Source organism: Lagopus muta, chromosome 2 (assembly GCF_023343835.1).
Source record: "Lagopus muta isolate bLagMut1 chromosome 2, bLagMut1 primary, whole genome shotgun sequence".
NCBI classification, from domain to species: Eukaryota; Metazoa; Chordata; class Aves; order Galliformes; family Phasianidae; genus Lagopus; species Lagopus muta.
Window position 1 is genome coordinate 81,990,292 of NC_064434.1, and position 18,120 is coordinate 82,008,411.

At 39.8% G+C, this 18,120-nt stretch overlaps 1 protein-coding gene and 2 long non-coding RNA genes across 16 annotated transcripts in view; 1 reads left to right on the forward strand and 2 right to left on the reverse strand.

Annotated features, from left to right (window-relative positions):
* The window catches only part of LOC125689164 (uncharacterized), a 335,705-nt gene that overhangs the window by 291,712 nt on the left and 25,873 nt on the right, over window positions 1–18,120 (forward strand). Inside the window, exon 11 of one of the 2 annotated variants that reach the window (XR_007375090.1) lies at window positions 7,428–7,524. The exons of the other annotated variant lie outside the window; for it this stretch is intronic. This is a non-coding gene — a long non-coding RNA (uncharacterized LOC125689164). Of the gene's footprint in view, window positions 1–7,427; window positions 7,525–18,120 lie in introns of those variants that run through there. 2 annotated transcript variants of the gene reach the window in all.
* LOC125689163 (uncharacterized) lies at window positions 123–10,020 on the reverse strand. 2 transcript variants are annotated; one of them, XR_007375088.1, is made up of 5 exons: window positions 9,664–10,020; window positions 7,379–7,886; window positions 3,204–3,582; window positions 2,685–2,826; window positions 123–820 (listed from the first exon to the last, which is right to left on the reverse strand). It is a non-coding gene; the product is annotated as an uncharacterized LOC125689163 (long non-coding RNA). The 2 variants fall into 2 exon arrangements; XR_007375087.1 differs by lacking the exon at window positions 123–820 and having other exon boundaries at window positions 1,164–2,826; window positions 9,664–10,013.
* LRFN2 (leucine rich repeat and fibronectin type III domain containing 2) overlaps window positions 13,647–18,120 on the reverse strand; it is a 231,247-nt gene continuing 226,773 nt past the window's right edge. For 10 of the 12 annotated variants that reach the window (XM_048936009.1, XM_048936008.1, XM_048936004.1 and 7 more), the window contains one exon: window positions 13,647–16,346. In XM_048936009.1, coding sequence (XP_048791966.1) covers window positions 15,428–16,346 — 919 coding nt within the window. In that variant the 3' untranslated portion in view covers window positions 13,647–15,427. Of the gene's footprint in view, window positions 16,347–16,804; window positions 16,875–18,120 lie in introns of those variants that run through there. The other 2 variants (XM_048936013.1, XM_048936015.1) reach the window with 2 other exon arrangements.

The window sequence follows — 18,120 nt, forward strand, 5'->3', positions numbered from 1 at the left end:
CTGTGACTTTCTTTGCCTGCAGAGAATCTCACACGGAGTCTTTGCTGCCTGCTTTGTCTTGTTTTGTTCTGTGCTGAGGCTATCAAAACAAAGACCCGCCGAAGTGCCATATCTCACTTACAGGGTTGTGTTCTTTTATCTAGCTTTAGAAGCTCTGGTTGTTAACTACCTTCCCTTGCATGTGAGAAAGGCAGCCCTTGCCTCTAAGCCTTATTTCACATGGGATAAACCTGTGTTGCACAAACAGACAGAAGGGATTTGCCCATGCTGTGCCTTTAATCCCATCTAATTCAGAGCAGATGGCTCTGAGAGCTGTACAGGAGACAACCCGCAGCTTGAGCCTGTTCATCCCCACACTGGGGTCTGCACATCTTCAGTGGGGTATTCCCAGCTACCCATTCAGGAGCCTGATCTTCAATGTCCCCCACTTATAGGAGGCCGGAGTGTCTGTTCACTGGCCTGCCTTATTATTTGTAAACTTCTGTAAGAGCTTGGTTAACCTTAAACCTTCCTCTGTCTTCTAAAATCCTGTGACCTCATTGTGGAGAAGCAATGTGATCCAGTTAGTGGTTTTACAATGAGTGAGCCTTCACTGAGGTGAGGAGATGCAGGTGCAGCCTGGGACAGTTGGCTGATAGTCAATGAATTGACAGCAAGGAATGATGGGCTGGTTTACTGTTCTCTTTCGGAATTGGGTTAAATATACCTTTGGAAAATATGCAGTGATGGGCTTCTCTACCAGCACTGAGAAGGACTGATTGTCCTAGAAGGCTTCTTGTGTTTTCAGAGTCCTGTAGCTGGATCTCAGCTCTGCCAGATGCTGTAAAAGACAAAGGCAACAGGCTGTAGCTAGCTGGGCTTTATTCTGACGGAGGGAGGGAGGATGTGGTGGTGTCCTTATGTTTGATAAGGATGAACAATATCAAGTTTTCAAAATTTGTGAGCTCCACTTTCTTCAATCTAATCACAAGATGTTGTGATACTAAGATGATAAAGTCAGCATTTGAATTACCTTCAGATTTTCAAATTTAGTTCAAATTTAGGTTTTTTTTTTTTTTTTTTTTTTTTTTTTGCCTCAGCCAGGAGGGGTAAGAACTTTTTTTTTTTTAAATGGAAGCTGACAATCTGTTATATCAATATAAGTATAGGACCTTTATAAAAGACAGCAAATACAGCAAACTCATGATGTGAATTACTGACATCGAACCCATTTCTTGCCCTGAAGCTTGTTGAGTGACAACCCTTAGAATTTTTAAGCCAGCAAGAGGAGCTGAAGAGGCTATCATTATTTACCCAAATGAAATGAATTATGCTTTTACTGAATCTTTTTTAGCTAGACATCAGCCCTAATAATGTAGTGAATTCTGCTTGCGTAATTATACAACTCTTACCAATCTGGTATCTGAGTAGCCTGTAAAACTAAAGAATTTCAAGGTGACCACCTATTTGTCTTAATGAAGTACCCTCTCCTTTCCATGAAGAACAGACTATTCTGTTTTACATATGATTTTACACTTCTTAGTCTGTCACTCATGGGATGACCGCCTTCAAAGAGATAACGTTTGAACCTGAGATCAGGCTGGTTTGCCATTTTGATCATTAGTTGTTCAGAGCAAAATCAGACATTATACATAATTTAAGATTGTTTATGATTTCTGTCTCAGAGGAAAACAACATCTTTTGCTCCAACAGAATAATAATGTAAACAGCAGTCAAAGACTACTGTATAGGTACAGTATAGGTTGTTTAGGGTCTTCTATATCCACAGCATTGAGGACATGAAAAATGAGTCCAGGAGATGCTCTTTAAAGCATTACAGAGAGACTACATGGATCATCTACTGGATTTGAAAAGTGAAATCAATACTCTGGATGCTTTCGTAAATCTTATTTGTTTGTCTTCAGTTAGGAGGCATAGATAGCTCTGTAAACATCCTATTTATCCTGACAAGATTATAACCACAATGTTAATTATAAACACCATGTGAATAACATGATTTCAGAGTCCCTCTTGTTAGCATGGGCTTCTTGATTCATGAACCAGATCTTGCTTTTCAGGATAATATACTGGATTCAGTACTATGTAACCAAAGGACTGGGGATAGTTCTCCAGGTAATCAGATATTCTGGACAAAAAAAAGTTGTATTTCTGCACAAATGGAAGCCGTAAATTTATATCCTCCACCACTAGCATATTGCAGTTCTGGCCACCAAACTTCTTTAGCTTTCCTCAATTAGCTAATCTAACTAAACTTGCGATTTTATGGACTGCAGCAGGAAAATTAACTGCATCTTCTGCCCCCTCTGTCAGGTTCCCTTCTGTATAGGGATATTCAAATACCACTGCATTCAACTGTTGTCCTAGAAATGGCAAAGGAAGTCTAAACAAGAAAAAAATTAAAATTCCCCCGAGACTCAGCAAATACACATTCCTCCTCTTAGGGAGACAACCCCCACAGCTCCACTGTGAAGTAATCTACAAGATATTGTGCTGGACAAACCTATTTTGTTTCTCTTGATATCAAGATCAAAGTTGGGAGTACAATTCCTTGTACAATTTAATACATAAATCCCTTCTGCTTCAGAGGCATCCACTTAAAAGAGTGGTAATATATATGTGAAAGTGAATATCTATTTAAAAGATGAAATTTCCCAAAAAGCAATCATAATGAAGAGCAGAATAACCTCTTGAAAGGTGAATCTGAGGGAGATCTTCAACTTGGCAGTTAAAGACTCAAATTCCCATGCACCAGTTTGGGATGAACTTAGAGAGACCCAGCTCTGGTCACGTGTTCATTGCTCTTGACTTGCACTCTTCTGCTGCAAACTAAGGAGGAGAAGAAAGTCATGAAAAATCCATGTGAACCAAACTTGATGCACAATCAGACCTGTAACTGATGCCTCTGTAAAACGTTCTCAAAACTAAAAAGTACATAACCAATGGTAGATTCTTCATGTTTTCATAGGAGAAGAGTTATTATACAGCATTTGCCCTAAAACACAGCCATCATTCTTATGGCTCCTGGTCAATGAAACGCTGCAAAAACTTCACTCCTTTTTTGCTGAAAACAGCAGAACTCTCTCCTCCATCCCTTCAACATCTTGGCTGTGCCCTGGAGGTAGCTGCTGACTACAGGTTTGCAGCAGCTGCAGATAGAGAAATGAAGGGGGGGAAAAAAAAAAAAAAAAAAAAAAGCTGCTTACCTTTAGAAGGCCTCAGGTAAGCAGAGCTCTCCAGTAAGATACCCTTGCCTCTATTGCCAACCCTTAAGTGAGGCCTGGGATGGGGTGGATCCTGGCTCCACCTCTTCTGGTCACTCAGGTACATTGCACACACCTGAGTTCCCCTGGGTTGGCCCTGCCTTGCCATCAGGTGCTCAATCACTGGTTCAAGCTGACTTAGCATTTCCTTTGCAGTCAGTAATTTCATTATTAGGTTCCCGAGATCAGATTATGGATTTGGGATTAATTGGCAGAAGTTTCCATGAGATTTTACCCATATATACTGAGAAGTTTCTCTGATGCCTCTGGTGTTTCTTCACTATATTTTAAGAGGATTCTACCCTTGAGAAGGCAATACGGTCTAAAAAAATAAAAAAATAGGAGTGAGGTAAAACTTGAATACAGTCTAGTTCAGATGTTTTTATAAAGTCTTGTAGACTTCTCTCCACAAACCATTAGGTCCTAATTGCCTCACTAATGTTATTTTATATAGTAACTGCAGTTCCTAACTCCTGATATTATGGCACCCAATGGGATGAAAGTAGGCACTTAGCTTTACCGTGCACTGTACTGTACCTTTTCACTGTACTGTACGTTACTGTACTGTAACCTTTTCAGTCCCTGATTATTATTCTGTCAACGCACACTTGTTCATTATTACTTAAAGGTGTTGTCCCTTGCACCAGGATGACACACTGCTGTGTAAATTAGAGCCATAACTAACCTGTTTCAGTGCTGAAGCAAACGCCTTTCCTCTGACAAGCTATGAATTAAGAGCTTCTCTTGTCCCCGTGGAAGGAGCCTTTCTCCTTCATTCCTAATAAGGACAATGCTGAGATGGATTTAAAAGGTTCTTTTCTGTGAAAAGAGTTGATCTGTGATAATCTCCTATAATCTGAAGTCTAGGAGCAAACTCAGCACTAGGCCTGGATTGTAAATCCACTTTCTTACTCTCTCTCTTTTTTTTTTTTTTTTTTTTTTTTTTTTTTAAATTTCAAAAGTCTTTTAAATATAGTCCCTTTCTCTTCAACAAGGGACATTAAGGAAGTGCCTTTCCAATTAACATTCAAATTACATTAATTATTATTAATCTCAGTTCCAGTAATTGCATTCCTTCTTCATAGCCCTTTTGGAAATTATATGCTGTTAGGCTACAAACTGCATGTTTGCAATATATGCTACCCTCACAGTTGATTTTCTTTCCCTATGCATGCAGCAGATGTTGTGCAGTTCAGGAAACATCATTATTTTCATTTTAACTGACCATTAAAGCTCTTAGAATTACATTTTCCAAGTAAATCATTCAATGAACTTGATTTGTTCTGTTCTTGTTTTGTTTTCATTCATGAATTACTTCTGAACTACCCTAATTTTAGCAAATATTTGTCTAATTTGCACATCGTTTTGGAAGAAAAGATGTTATTCTAGGATTTATGCTTATATTGCTAATTTCAGCTATTACATTCCCCATGTAGCCATTTGTGATAGATCAAATGTTATTACTGTGTTATTACTGCTACTCCCTTGCTGGATGGGAATAACTTTTTATGTGGCCAAGTAATGAAGACATGATGAACAGCAAATAATGAATGGCGAGTACTTGTACTCATGTGGGAGTTCTGTATGCTAATACAGGCAGTGGTAAAAGGACCATTCCCCACATAATCATATGAATGAAAAATAAGTGACATGAACATACATTAATTGGAGACAACACAGGATGGGCAAGCCATGCTGGAACCAAACACGTTATGAGTCTGGCTGGGTTTTCACCATTGCAGGTGGTAAAGAGAGCCTGATTTCCTCATCATCTACTTTTCAACAAGTAAAAAGTATCAGGGATAAAAATAGTTAAAAACGGACTTCTACCAGCACAGGAAAAGACCATACCCCAACTGTTTTGGGGACGTCTACTCAACAAATCTCTTTGAGCGTGCTAAAGATGACAGGATGACAGAAAAGGAGACAAAAATGTGGACCTAAGGAAGCACTGTTGCAACCTGTAAAGCTGCTGCAATCTATATAGGTCTCTAGCATTGATTATATTACTTGGGAGGTTATGAGGCTGGCTAAGGTCAGAAAAACGCAGCTCTATCTCTGTTCAGCACATTTGGGGCTGAAATTTTGTGCAGAAAGCACATATTAACATTTCTGTGAAGGGTTATTTCATATTTAGCTTTAATAAAAAGAACCATAGAATAGCTTGAGTTGGAAAGGAGCTTTGAAAGTCATCTGGTGCAACTTCTCTGCAATGAAAGGGATACATACAGCTAGATCACGTTGCTCAAAGCCCAGTCCAACCTGGCCTTGAATGTCTCCAGGGATGAGGGATATCCACTACCTTTCTGGGTAACCTATTCCAGTTCTTGACTTCTTGTCATAAGCTTTTTTTTTTTAAATATCCAATATAAATCTCTTCACCTTTAGTTTGAAAACACTTCCTTGTGTCCAATCACAGCATACCCAGCTAAACAGTCTGTCCCATTCTTTCTTATAGCCTCCCTTTAGATATTGAAAGGCTGCTCTCAGGTCTCCCTGGAGCCACCTTCTCTCCAGGCAGAAAAGCCTCACAACTCTCATCTTTGCCTCGTAGGGGAGATATTTCCTCCTATTTCCTCCCTTGGATCATTTTTGTAGCCCTCCTCTAAAAGCACTTCAAAAAATTATCCCACTGCAAATTGTAGATTTTTCTTGGTGCATTCTGGAGAGGATTTGGCCAAACAGGATTTCATGCCAAACAAGAAGTATAGTTGCTTGTAATCACCACAAGTAATATGGATAAGGGGAACACTTCACACTGCTTTGTATTAACAGAAATGAATTTATGTATACATATATGAACTGGATATATAATGATTAGCTCATTAGAACTAGTCTCAAAAATAGTCTCAAAAATAGGCATGGGAACCTCTCCTGACTAAAATGAGATCCAGGTCACCTGTCCTAGAGATTAATTGTGGAGCTCATCACTAGGTGTAATCCATATTAATGCCATATGCAATTTAACCGTAGTGTCATTAACAGTAAATCTAACATACCTGACATAGTAATACCTTTCAGCTGTTTGAAATCTAGGTCACCAATTTGATGTTCCCAAGGGAGAACAAAAAAGGCTATAGCTTGTTTTCTATATGAAACAATAACAAAACAATGGGTCAGTGTTTTCACTGTTTGTTTTAAGCTTTGGTGTTGTTTTGTTTTTGTTTTTGTTTTTTTTTTTCTAAAATTGTCCAGAAAGAGCCATTGCTGAACTAATCAAGAGCGAAGAGCTAGCAAGGCCCTAAGTATTGAAATACATTCATCCCATCTCTTGGAAGAGCACTGAGTGGTAACAAATGCTTCTCAGAAAACTTGAGTCCTCAGTTTGAGAACAATGAAGGAGCTCCATTCAGCTAATTATTTTTTTAATCAAATTAGCTAATTATTTGTTAATTATCAGCCAATTGTCAGTTGGGCTTAGGTGTATAGCAAATAAAAAAGTATCCTCTCTCCTGAAATCAAGTGATAAATTAGTGAAGAAAGGGAATGGAAGAGGTAAGGAACATGGTGAGGAGGAGGTTCTGATTCCCAGAAGGCTAAATAAAGATAGCAGAAGCAGGGTCCTCCAGCTTCTGTAAATTACTCTTATCAAGGAAGGATAAGTTCCTCAATCACATTCAGCCTTATGCTTGGTGGTCTTTCCTGGAGGAAGTCCAGCTGACATGGCTCTGACCCACAGACTCCAGCCAGCCTTTGGTTGCCAGCAGCACACTGATCTGGGTGCCCAGCAGGTTGCAGACAGCTGTAGCCCAGGAGCTGCAGCCAAAGCTGCCTTGCTCTCATCTGTATTCATGACTTCTAACCAATGCTAACCATTAGCCAACACTCAGCATATCGCAGACAGTTACATTTCAATCATTTGAATCTGTGTAGTCATTTTGGATCTGTTTGTGTAGCAACCCAACCAAATAGCAAGCTGAGGCTCTCTGGCAGCTGTTGAAAGCATTTGTACTAACGACTCGCAGACAGACCACATTTTCATGTGCCTACTGAGCTTTGCACTGGCCTTGCAACCCAGCTGTAAAGATCCACAATCCCATTGAGCTTTCTTTGACAGAAATCTGTCATCTTATATCCTCTATTAACAAGAAGACAGTCTTCTAGGGACAGCAGCTTACCTGGACAGAATCAGTACTATACTGAGTGTTTTCTGTGTGTCTTCTCCAGATATCACTATACAATCTGGCACAGTGCAATGAAGTATCCTGGAAGGTGAAATTGTTCTTCTATTCAAATTTCGCGTTATATCCAGAGCAGTATTTGAATGGAAGAGAGAATGGTTGGTCTTCTGTTTCTCAAAATGAAATGAGAAAGGTACTTCTTGAGGTGATGGTGGTTTCTGTTGGTTTGGTTTCTTTTGTTTCTTTGTTTTTAATTTGTTTCTGTTTTATGGCACAGTTTCTGCTTTGATATAGTTGCTACTGATTCTGTTGTTGCTGTATATTTGGTCTCCAGTGAAATATTAAGACAGACAGGAGGTGCACTTTGGCCTTCTTGCAGATGAGGACTTCTGCCATCATCTCCACAAACACACGTCTGTGCATTTCCACACTCCTCTACAATGCCCTCCCAGTTGACAAGAGATTTTTCTCAAAGTCAGGTTTGACAGGCTCAGAGGCAGAAGCTCTGAAACAAGAAGAGTAATTCAAAAAATCGCTTTTGTTCCAGTTTTGATTGTCAGGGTATGAATTTCAGAAGAAGTTCTTTGCCTCCTTATGGAGATTAGGATAAAGGCTTAGTCTCTCGGGCTCTGAGGCAAAGATTTAGGGAGTTTTCCTGAAGTGACCAGTGCCAAATTCTATCGCAGGATACTCAAATAGAGAAATCTATTACACTAGTGAGGTATGTGTTCTTACATGACCATGCCTCCTGTTCATGCTGTGATCTGTGCAGTGGTCCCTTTCTGGAGATCCCACTTCATCTAGGCCAGCCTTTGTGTATGACACCTATTCCAGCAGTGACCAGCATGCATCTGTCTGCTGCAATAACATCTGGATCATTTCAGCCCACTGACTGCCATTTTATATCAGATATGTGCGCCTAGTTATTTGTAGTTTCACATCTCTGAGTCATGTTCAAAGGAAGCAAGATTAACACATCCTCTCTCTGGATTTGTTTCATCCTCATTACCATAGGGTAAAAAGTAGATATTTCACAGCATGCAGCCTTGCCTATGTCTTATCAAATGCTACATTTCATACCAATGTACCAATAACATCGGCAAAGACAGCCAACATCCTTGAAACAGAGTCTATTTTTTAAATCTGTGCAGACAAGTATCTTGTGATTAACAGCTTGTTATTAAAATATTTCTGAATTGTTAATTGCTGAGAAGAGGATAGGAGTATTAACACTTTAAAAATAAATTAGTTCCATTGAAAGAGACCTGAGATGTATCATGAGAGGCATCCATTCAATTTATCATTGCTTGACAAATATTATTGGCAAACATGGTAGTATAACATTGTTAGAATTGTCTGGCACATTCCCTTGGAGCTCTGTCTTTCTATAGCCAAACTTTTATTTAGAAAATTTCAGCCAAAATGATTCTGCTGTTTGTAAGAGAAAAAGAAGGAGGAAAAAAAAAAAAAAAAAAAAAAAGAAGTTCCTTTTTCTTATATTAAAGAACAAAACCAGAGAGAGCAAGCATAAGACACTTTATGAAATGTTCTTGTGGTGTTTGTGCTTTGAAGTTCAACCTAGATAATTTGCAAGTGGTGGGACACTCTCTTGGATGTGCCTTGTGTTATCCTTCAAGAATGTTACACAGACCTGCTCTAGCCAAAAGCCTGCAGAAAACATGCACCACAAAGACCTCATTAAATTTGTTAGTAAAAATTCATGGAGATTATGCATTCTTCATCTCCTCACAGCTCCTGCATGTGTTTTCAGTACACATGTATCACCCTTGTAACAGAGCAACTGAACTGCCTACAGTTAAGAGCTATGGGTTTCCCCTGCCCATGGTTGCTTGATACTACAATAGCACTGGAGCTGAGGGCTTACCTCTCATGTGAGCTCTACATGGAGAACTACCAGGAACCATGGAAGGAGTGGGGAAAAAAAAAAGATATGGCAGTAGAAAAAGAGATTAGACTAAAACCAAGTATGTGATAAAACTCTAGGTAATAAAAATTAGATGCACTCTTGGGGTTTGTGAGCGTAAGAGGTTTCAAGCAATAAAGATGAGGAGTACTGAAACGCATTTGTTTGGAAAGACTAAATGAGCCCTACGTCTTCGGTGGCATTATCAGTGATGATGGTTTTTTTTGTTTTTTTTTGTTTGTTTGTTTTTTCCCCTCTGTATAGTAAATGAATATATAGATGCTATAACTATGAAATAAACCAAAGAGCTTAGCAAAGCAGATACTAATAACAAAAAGAGAATAGATAGAAAGCTTACCTGCATCCTGAGCTTGCTGCAAAACTCCAGAGAAGGGATCTCCAGATGAGATCCTTTCCCACTGATAGTCAGCTCTTAAATGGGTCTAAGAGAGGTGGAGCCAGGCTCCACCCCTTCCGGCAGTACAGGTGAATTGCCTTCACCTGTGCTCCTGTGCTGACTCATTGCTTGCCCCAGGTGATCAATCAGAGGTTCAGGCCATGATTCAGCAGTTCCCATACATTCTCCCATCAAAATTGCCTGCACAAATGTGGAAAATTTTTTTTTTTTAAATCAGTGTTACAAAGGCTGACCATTCAGTAAATTCCAGGTGTAATGTGAATCTTGTGGGCAAGTGTGCAGGAAGTCTCTATTCCTAAGGTTAAATGTACTTTTGCACAAATCCTCATCTGCTGCAGGTCTTGTCCTTCCCTGCAGATTGTCTGATGCCTGTTTCTGTACTGGCACGGCCAGGGGCTGACTCCTATTTTACTGATCTGCACAGCATCAAGAACAATCAAACTGTGATGACCAACCCTGCAATCTGACAAGTAATAATCGAGCACTCCTCTTGTGTTTGCAGACTGAAGTTCATGGATTGTAAATCCAGAATGCACTTTCTCCTAGTGGAGGGTGTGGAATATCACTGTTTCTGTGTTCAGGCTCCTTTTATGACTGAGTTTAACATCTGATGCAGCTGACTCATCCTCCCAAAATCCAAGCCAGCCAACAAAAGAATCAGTTTGTCAGCATAACCAGGAACAGTACAAAACAGTTGCTGCCTATGTCACCCTGCAAAACAAAAATTCTCACTTTTTATAGCATGTGTTGGAAGAACTGGGTGAATAAGTGCCCTAACATAGGAGTCTCTGCTGCAGTCACGTGAAACCCCTCACCTTGAGTTAAGTTCTTTTGAAGCACTGAACTCCACCAGCTGGGATGTGATGTAAATTATCAGTTAATTTTCCTAAAATAGGAGGCTTTTGGTCTCTTTTTCATCTCATTAGTATTTCATTAAAAGAAAAAAAAAAAGAAATTCCATCATTACCAAACAGGAAAATCTGTGTATAACTAACCATAAAGTTAAAGAGCAAAACATAGACATGTGTGCTTGTGTTTACATAAACATGTATGCATGAATACATATGCAAAAACATGCTGTTATATCTATATCTCTCTATATATTTATATCTGTGGCATTTGCCATCTGTTAGCAGTGTAATACTGGAAATAAGCATCTGGCACTGTTTCATATAGTAGGGCCTTTTGACAGCTGATGCTAGGGAATGCTGTACCTTTGGGGATTACCAAATAATTAATTAGGAGTAGGTAAACATACTGCAGAACACAAAATTCCTATACTGAAAGCAAGAATGTCAAGGTACTCTTAGATTTATTTTTCATCTGGCATACAGCCTAACATCAGATTTAATGCTTTTTGGCGAGATGCCCTGACTGTGTTTAGGGCAATTTTTGTTAAAAGTGAACCATAAAATATGTTAATAATATTACTTGTTAATTTTGCATCTACATTATTATTACAACTCCACAATTGCCCAGGTAGTTAACTGTAAACACTGAAAACAGTGCAGAGAGAATCATTGAGTTTATTTCTCTGGAAATAAACTGCAAGAAGATGTGTGCTGCATGAACCATATGGTATGCTATGTGTTACCCATGGGTTAATGGTTACAGAGCGCTGGAAACAGATGTGACATTTGAGCTATTCAAAGGCTAAAACGTTTTCTTCCTTATCAGATGGAATTATTCATTGGCTTCCAGGTTCAAAAGTGTTTAAATCACTGCTGCATTTACTGCACTTATTCAGACACCTCCAAGGGCTCTTTTTGGTCATATGTCTTTGCAACCCTTTGCTGGGTGTAGTGTGTGAATGAAACAAGCTGTCTCTTGGAATGCTATTTCCTTCTGTTTCCAGAGCATATCAATCTTATACTGTGGGATTTGAACAGCTTTAGCCAAGGGAATGGTACAACCTTTCAATCTTATATCATGTAAAGCCTAGATACTTTTCATTGCTTTGTTGTTATGCATTGATTTTTGAATGAATTAATCAAAATTGTAGCCAGGAATTGGGTGGAGATTGGAAACATAGATCATCTTCCCCAAAGGGGAAGGGAAAAGCATATCAGTTGCTGTCCTGTAGAGCTGGCAGTCAGAAAAGACATTTGAAACAAGGAATACAGTCCAAGTCATGAAATTTGTAAGGAGGACACAAATAATATGGTCTGCTTTGCTACAATTCTATATGTACACAGACAGACACATACACATACATAGATTTCATGCTCAAATTGACCATTTGGTTCCTAACAAATGCCATGTCTTGTGCACTCCATCTCATCATGTTTCAGAAATTTCCGTTTTGTCATCTTTTTTACTAGGATGATATTTTCACTATGATACAGGAAGCTCAGCTTCTCAACCAGGTATGGAAAACATGTATTGCGCTCAGAAAATGAGTATGTGTATATATATAATTTTACTAGCCACTGATGTGTAGTTGCCCTCAGAAATGGAGCAAGAAATATCTCTACCATGCAACAGCAATATAGAGAAATAATCAAATCCAGAGATGCTGAATGAGATGCACCTGTGGAAACAGAGGCAAATATACCAGCAGAAAGAGCTTGCTAAGAATGTGAGGGGGAGGAACTTGGGGGTCACAGTCCTGCACTAGCAATTAGGGCATGGTTACAGGATGTAATCAAAAAGCATCGTTTTTGGCAGTGCTGAAACACTCAGAGTTGTACAGGGGAAGCTGCAGGCAAACTTGAGAGGACTTGATGGCTGTGAGAGCAGGGCCATGGCTGGTTGCACATGGACACTGTTACCCTATCAGGTGCTTCAGCACTGGTGCCATCACGCCAGGTTGGTTCCAACCTTCTCCCAGGGCTGTTCACTTGCTGATTTGTTGTGTGGCTCCCTGCCCCATGTACAACTTCCTTGGTCATGTTCGTCCCAAATGTTGTGAGTACCAAAGGCAACAATTGTTGGGCATTCATTTCATTTTGCTCACAATGTGCAAATATGCTGATGTGGATCAAGCCTCATCCGTTAAAACTAAATGAATTGAAATCATGATTAACAGTAATAAATACAGCTGTTAGATTGTGCACTTTATTACCTGGGTTCTTTGGCAGCTATCCATTATTTTAAAGCAGCATCTGTTGACATACTCTAATCCTGTGTGAGAAAGTGAAATAGATGCTTTGCTTTTTAATAAAGAGTGTAAGATACTGCTTTTGAAAATTCATGACTGCATATGCTACTAATCCTGATGATGAACTCAACAGCTAAATTAAAAACAACACGAACATCATGCCCAAAGGGAAGCAGCATCATGATAAACTGTAGTTGAACCACACCACAGCGTAATAAGGAAAAGAAAAATCAATACATGAACCTCTTTAAGAGTCTTCAGTGCAACATAAATGTAAATGTCGTTAATAGGAAGCTGCCATCTGGACAGTTGGATAATGTAGATTCTGGCAATAGAGGTGCCATTCCTCTTGGAAAGCACAAGAAAATCAGACTTTGAAAGATGTTGCAAACAAAGTTTTACTGAATCTCTTCTGAATATATTAAAGTTGGCTATGAGAAAAAGCTTGCAAAGCCATCAAAAAGGTTTCCTCTTGTTTTGGATCAGGGCAGAGATCACTGTTCTCTATATTAGTGATATAAATGTGTACAAATATGACCACAGGAAAAAAAAAAGGTGAGATGCCTTTTTAAAAGATCTTTTCTCTAAAAAGGAGATTGTATTCCAAAAGAGTCTGTATTATGGGATTCCTACTTCATATATGTAAAACCCTGAAGTCAAAGATAGTTTACAGGAGAGAGAAAGCAAACATATTTTTAAGACCTTTTTTTAAACGATCACCGCTCCTTGTTTAGGTTTCATAGAAGACCGCAGGACAGCAAATAAATGAAAAGCAGGTACTTTTCCCCAAGAATATTTTTACTGTACATTTTGTAGCAAAAAAAAAAAAAAAAGAAAAAGAAAAAGGAAAAAGGAAAAAATATTCCGATCACAGGGATGTCATTTCTAAAACTCCAAGTAGGAAACATGACAAATACAAGATCAAGTACACAGCCATGTCACAATATATCTCTGCACCTTTAAAAAAAATATACATAGAGTTTTTTTCATGTGTTATTTGCTCTGTGCCCTGACCCTTTCCCCACATCTTTTACAAAATCATAGGAACTATGTGCAATTTCAGAATGGTTCCCAGCAGCTGATCATTGGCAGCCAACAAATTAATAAACAAGGACAGTTGCAGTAGCCACCAGAATGCTGGAAATCACAGTCTAGTCACCGAGGACAACGAAGTCACCGACAGCAATGGACCATGTGCATTTCCAAAACCACAGAAATGCTCCCCAACAAGGAATCTGAGAATCAGTTTACAAGCACTGAAGAGCTTATGTTCTTAGTTAACAAATAGGTTAGGGTGAGGGACAGGGGCGTTTGGGTACGTAGGAAAGGCTGTTTGTGTGCAGGGGACACGTGGGAGACTCCTTGTCCTGACACTCAAATTTAACTCTTTTTATGTGGCTAATTGGGAACATATCCAATCCCCTAAAACACATAAAAACTTACATTTCATGTGATGCTAGTGGTACAGTCAAGCTGTGTCATGGAGACTGTAGAAGGAGCTTTTGTCACATTAGGGTGGAAAACTGTGTTCTCTTCGTCAGTTGAGTAGAGAGTGACAGCGTGACCTTTGCCAGAAGCAACTGGCATTCATAATGTAGACTGTTCATGGGAGACACTTTGGTTTTCCCTTTCTTTTTCCTTTACTATGAAGTCTTGATAACAACTTTTTGCATCTTTGTTAGCAAAACCCCCAGAGATACCAATAGTTGCTGCAACCTGCCTTAAGCCCTGACAAGCAGAGAATATGAAGAAGATAGAAGAGGAGGACTTTTTAAAAACTTATCAGGCCCTGGATTTTAATTTTTCTAGGACATGAAGTGGTAGTATCAGAGGTGGGTTACACAGAACTTCAGAAATTTGACCTTTTTACGGATCCTCCTTTCCATCCAGGGGATTTACTGGGAGACTGAAAACTAAACAAAAAATGGAAAACATGGAAACAGACTTTCTGCTGGGAAAGAAAAAACAGAAACCATCAAAACAAAACAGCCCAGAAGCACTCACAAGGCAAAACAAAACAAAAAATCAGCAAATCCCAAACCAAAAGCCCACTCGACAGGTATTGTTATTTTCCCAGATGTCACAGTTAACGCTACAAGATAAACAATTTGCTTTAATCTGTCCCTGCAGATGCCCTGCCTGTGCATCTGAGAAAGTCATTCGCAATAATAACCAGATGCATCCTAGCACCTAGAAGTGCATTTCTGTGGATAAAAGAGTTGCCCTTATATAAAAAAAGAAAACCTTTAAAGTTAAATTTATGCTCTTAAACCCCTTTTCATCCTCTGTTTAATCTTGTTTGACAGTTCACCAAGAATTTGAAAAACTTTTGGAAAGCAATGATAAATACAACAGTAAATTTCTTGAAACATTCACACGTTTCAGCTGGGGACCAATAGGAACGGTACCATATGTGCCTATTCACATTACAAGACCTTCTTTCTCTTTCAGCATCCCAATTACTTATTTATTTACCTATCCGTTTTGCCAGTACAACTGAAAACATTTCCTCCCCTCTCTTTCCAAATGCAGCAGCAGCATGCTACTGCAGCAAACCACAATATATAACACATGAGTGGAGAAGATGGGGGGAGACTTTGATATTTACACTGTGCTTTCCATTACCCACTCTGAACTCCCGTAAGTCCCTTTTGCCCCTGTTAGGTCATTGTCATCGTACTGTAAAAGCATGCCATTCACCGAGAGGCTCCTCTTTGTCCAAATGTTCGTTATCTTTTTTGGGTAGGTACAACACTGAGATGTAGCAAAGTCCCCCATGTCAAAAGAATGGCTACGTTTAGTTTTGCCCTCCAGAGGTAACATGAGGAGGCTGCGAAATTTGGACTCCGGCTGGCCCAGCAGTGGTTCTTTGTCTGAATGGCGGGCCGCCGTGGAAGTTCTGGAGTCTGTCGTCTCCTCCTTTTTCTGACATTTCAGTTCCAGGGAGGCAAAAGCTCCCATTAGACGGTCAATGTTGTGTTTTGACCTCGAGGGGGGCCTCCACTTACTGGACAATGTGCCCTGTTCACTTTGGAGGCTATAGTTATCACAGTCACGGCTATTCATAGAGCTGGAAGAAGAGGAGATGCTGCTTCTCACAGACCCAGAGTTAAACTCCATAAGTTCGTTTCTCACCACCACTTTGGGGTTGACTTGGGGCAGGACTCCATTTTGAACCGGTTGTGCTCCATTTGTCTGTGAGTAGACATTGCTGACGTTGGACATCTTCCCTTGGGAGTTGTTGCAGACCTTGTAGCGGACCATCAATATTACAATGAACACCAACAGAGTTGCCACAATGATGCCCCCAATGATCAGAATCATGGTCCCACCCAGGAAATGGCTGTGCATCGACTGGCACTGAGGGTAGTCTTCTTTGGTGAAGAATTGGGCGCACCCTACAATATTGGTGGCAGTAAGAGTAGTGGCGGTGTCATCCCACATTGCCAGAACACAGAGGTCATAGCCTGTTCCAGAAACAAGGTTGTTTACGACAAATGCTTTGTTTGTAGCAGGAATCATCCTTTAAGAAGAAAAAAAAAAAAAAAAAGATAAAAGAAAAAATATGTTACTGAGGAAAATGAGGAAACAAGAGAACAGTCATGGGAACAGTGTGTGAGCTGGCAGGAAGGACTCAGAGCCATAAAATTCAAACAAGCATTCAAACTTCCTGGTTCTTGTGGGTCCAACAACCCAGTATTCAGGAATACAGAAGTTTTGAAGGCCAACTCTCAAATGTACAACAAAGGGAGTAAGGAAAACTAAAGCAAAGCAGTCTGCTCCTTTTCTCTCCTTTCTTGTACTGATCTTAAATACATTTAAATCTGAACAAATAATTCAGAATAAAAGTACATGCCTACCAAGAGCGGTTCTTTCTGAGTGTGCAAATGACCATTGCATTTCCTAAGTCTGAACCTGGCAGTCGTGACAGCGCTTCATGGGTGCCTGAATGTGTACTGTATAACTCTGGTAGGTTGCTTACCTTGTGAGGACAAGAGGCTACATTTAGTTTTAGCGTTCCTTGAGAATGCAGGGCAGGCAGCCTCTCCTGCTTCGGAGAAAAAGAAATATTGGCATTCTCAGTGGCTGAGAATAAAACCAGAGGTGCCCCTTGCCTTTTTTTTCTCTTTACTGCTACATAATTACAGGCTCGAGGGAGAGAAAATAGCTGAAATTAGAAACAGTCCATTCTGACTTAGAGATGCAGATCTTTAGCACAGGCAACAATGTGCAACACAGAGCAAGCTGGCATGAGTGTAACTGGGATGGTAAGGCATGGCCATAGGAAAAAGGCATACTCCTGGGAGTGCCAGGATTTCCTAGCCTCAAACAACATTCACAGACAGCACACATTACAACACTCCAGGGACCTCTCAGTGCAGTGGGAGGGAACAAACCTGCACAGAGAAGCAGCATCAGGGCACTACAAAGGTGAATATCTGATCATCTCTGCATCTGTGCATTCCTGCACTTAGACTTACTTAGACTGCACTTAAAATCACACCCGCCTGGCCACAGGCAACGTTCTATTTCAATTTTAAAAAGCAAACACAGAAACAAACAAAAAAAATCTGCAGGTAAAAGTAATATTGATGAGAAAAACTTGGAGGATAAACCTGACAGATTTACTCAATGTTATATTTGAGATCCCTGACACATTTATCATCATAATAGAGATGTTCTGCTCAAACACGGATGAACTATTCAGTATGAGATGAGAGGACATAAAGCAGCCCTCTTGGAAACTGCTGGGAACTATAGCTAAAATGACTACTGATAGCCACAGTGGCTGGTCTCGAGTCATTTCTAATTGTCCTCTCTGTGTGGCTCTGACAACAACACACAGCTGGCACAACAGCATGGGGGCCACGCCTGCACACTACTGAATTGTTCAAGGAACAGTTTTGTACCATCTTCATAACTAAAATCCACAGACCACAGCACTTATTGTTCCTGTGTGTTACTCTATTTCTCCCTTCTACCTTTAGTTATTATTATAGTTCACCATAGTATTATCAGGCCTGGGAATAAGTGTAACAGTAGGACACCTATTTCATCTATTTCTATCTGACACATATTCTCACTTTTTCCAGATGATCTGCAAGTGGAGACATACTGAAAATCTTCATGGAAGGTCTGCTGCTGCTGATTATAATGCCTCTGCATTTATTGTCAGTGCAGACCCTGCAACCAGCTCTTTTCTTCATCTCTCCCAGGTCCCACAAACTCAGAAACTCTCCTACAGGGGGATGTCATCTATCTCACACTTTGCTCTGCTCCATTCTTATTTGTCTTCC